The sequence below is a fragment of the Saprolegnia parasitica genome (assembly GCF_000151545.1).
Source record: "Saprolegnia parasitica CBS 223.65 unplaced genomic scaffold supercont2.1338, whole genome shotgun sequence".
Classification (NCBI taxonomy): domain Eukaryota; phylum Oomycota; class Saprolegniomycetes; order Saprolegniales; family Saprolegniaceae; genus Saprolegnia; species Saprolegnia parasitica.
In genome coordinates, this window is record NW_012157732.1 from 1 (window position 1) to 2115 (window position 2115).

The following is a 2115-nucleotide window of genomic DNA, read 5'->3' on the forward strand; positions in this document are numbered from 1 at the left end:
GTCGGGTTGTGAGTTCATCATTTTTGCTGCAATGTCAATTAATGCATGTAGAAAGGCCAGAATATGACACCACAACAGATCCATTCGTGCCCTTACGGAGGCCCCAACGCAAGCTCGTGCAAGATAGCTACAATATCTTTGGCCGTCGGTCGCGCTTCCGGATCCGAAGCTAAACAGGAGGTCGCAAGGTCGCGCAGCCACGGAAGGCAGTCTGGCCCAAGCGTCGGGCGCAGCGCTCCGCCGCGTACGCCCGCGACGACGTCCCACATATGGAGGCGCAAGTCTGCGTACGGCTTGTGGCGCGCGTCGAGCTCCGTTAGAAACACGCCGTACGAGTAGATGTCGGCGGGAAAGCTGTAGCTCGTGTCTTCAAAGACCTCTGGCGCCATCCAACACAGCGTACCAGTGCCGAGCACTCGTGGCGTCGCCTCGTCCACAACCTGTGCGAGACCCAAATGTCCAATCTTAATGGCCCCGTCCGAAGCGAGGAGGACGTTGGCAGCCTTGATGTCGCCGTGGAGGATGCCATGACGGTGCAGGTCCAGCAGCGCGCGGGCCACAGCATCTGCAACGGCCAGCGTGAAGCGCGCGGTGAGCTTGTTCGCTGGTATGTCCAGGTAGTCGCGCACCGAGCCGTGATCCATGTACTCAAAGATCGCAACTGGTCGCGGCGAGTCGTTGTGGCGCACGTCCAGCAGCTTGACGAGGTACGGCGACGAGAGCCTAGCACCTCTAATGCAGCAGTACTACTACCATAGAATAGCGCACCGCGATCGAATGTAAAGCTCGTTCCGAAGCGCGTCGACTTGAGGCGTACTGTACGCCAACTGCACAGCGACGTCGCTGCCGCTGTAAACACCCTTGTACTGCACAAAGCACGCGTCTGAGGCTATGATGGTGTTGGTCACGACAAGGTCGGCGTCGACTTCCAGCGCCGTCTACGAGGCGTGAGACGATAGCCAAGATTCACGCAACGCACCTCGTCGTCCGAACTCGCCTCGTCGCCAAAGAAGACCACCTCCATCGCAGAAGGAAAATTGTGAATTTGGTGCATTCATCTTCTATCCGCTGTCGCAAAGACACGAGTGGCTACTCGGTCGTAGAGACAGGTGCACAGAGCCGACGTCGAGAAGAGTTATAGATTAAGCAGTGTCGAGAGAGACCATACTACACTTGCTTGGCTGCGTGGGCTTGAACCGGCGTCATCGCGGCGTTGTAGTGCGCATTCGCGGGATCATCCACAACAACGATCGGGATGCTCGTGGCTGGCGTCGGCGGCGGCGGGCGGCGGCGGCAGCAGCAGCAACAGCCTGCTTTGCAGCACTTGCGGATGCAAAAGGTCGCAAGCGCCGTGATCACAAGCAGGATGAGGACGCTCCAGAACAAACCAAATTGGAAAACACTCGACGGCTCGTACGCCGGGAGGCTCTGGAGCTCAAAGGTCGAGACGGGCGGCGTCGTCACCGTCGAGATTGAGCCCGTGACCGTCGCCGGCAACGGTGCAACGGCGTAAATGTCACCTGACCCAGACGTGGAGGCTTTCAAGGACTTGAGGGCGTGCGCGTAGACCTTGCCGCTGCCCGAGATGCTCACGGAGTTGACGTCGCACGCCATCGCCCCGGCGTTCACTTGGCCGGAGCCCGAGATCGAAATGTCTTGAGTGGCGCAGAATCCAGCTCTATAAAAGTTGATGGCGCCGGAGCCCGAGATGGACGTGGAGACGGTCGTCGCGTTCACGATGGACGACGCGCCGACGTACGCCGAGCCCGAACCGCTTACGGACGACATGATGGTGTCCATGCGGAGAGTGCTCCCAAGCAGCGCAACGTCGCCGGAGCCCGAGATCGAGAGCTCGGCTCGTGACGCCACGGTGGTGTCGAGGACATTGAACTGGATCGATCCGGAGCCTGGAACCTTGAGCGTCAGGTCTCGCAGCGCGATGGACGGCGCCGAGAGAAAAGCCGGCCGACCGAACGACGAGCGAGAGCGCGGCGTCGGTGCTGTTGACAACTGTGAACGGGTCCATGATCGCGCTGCCGGAGCCCGGTCATGGTGACGGCGGCGAGCGACTGCGACGGCACATAGACGTCGACAATGTACTTGGTGGAGCTAACC

At 60.2% G+C, this 2115-nt stretch overlaps 2 protein-coding genes across 2 annotated transcripts; both read right to left on the reverse strand.

Annotated features, from left to right (window-relative positions):
- Positions 1 to 75: 75 nt before the first annotated feature.
- SPRG_18625 (TKL protein kinase) lies at positions 76 to 1024 on the reverse strand (the record flags this gene model as incomplete). The annotated part of the gene is made up of 3 exons (XM_012358063.1): positions 76 to 723; positions 769 to 938; positions 980 to 1024. 3 exons carry the CDS (start codon positions 1022 to 1024, stop codon positions 93 to 95), a joined length of 846 nt encoding a protein of 281 aa, XP_012213453.1. The 3' UTR covers positions 76 to 92.
- A 143-nt stretch (positions 1025 to 1167) lies between these two features.
- SPRG_18626 (hypothetical protein) lies at positions 1168 to 2099 on the reverse strand (the record flags this gene model as incomplete). Its single annotated transcript, XM_012358064.1, has 2 exons — positions 1168 to 2010; positions 2058 to 2099. Coding segments are annotated over 2 exons (885 nt in total), but the record flags the coding sequence as incomplete, so codon positions are not given.
- Positions 2100 to 2115: the final 16 nt, after the last annotated feature.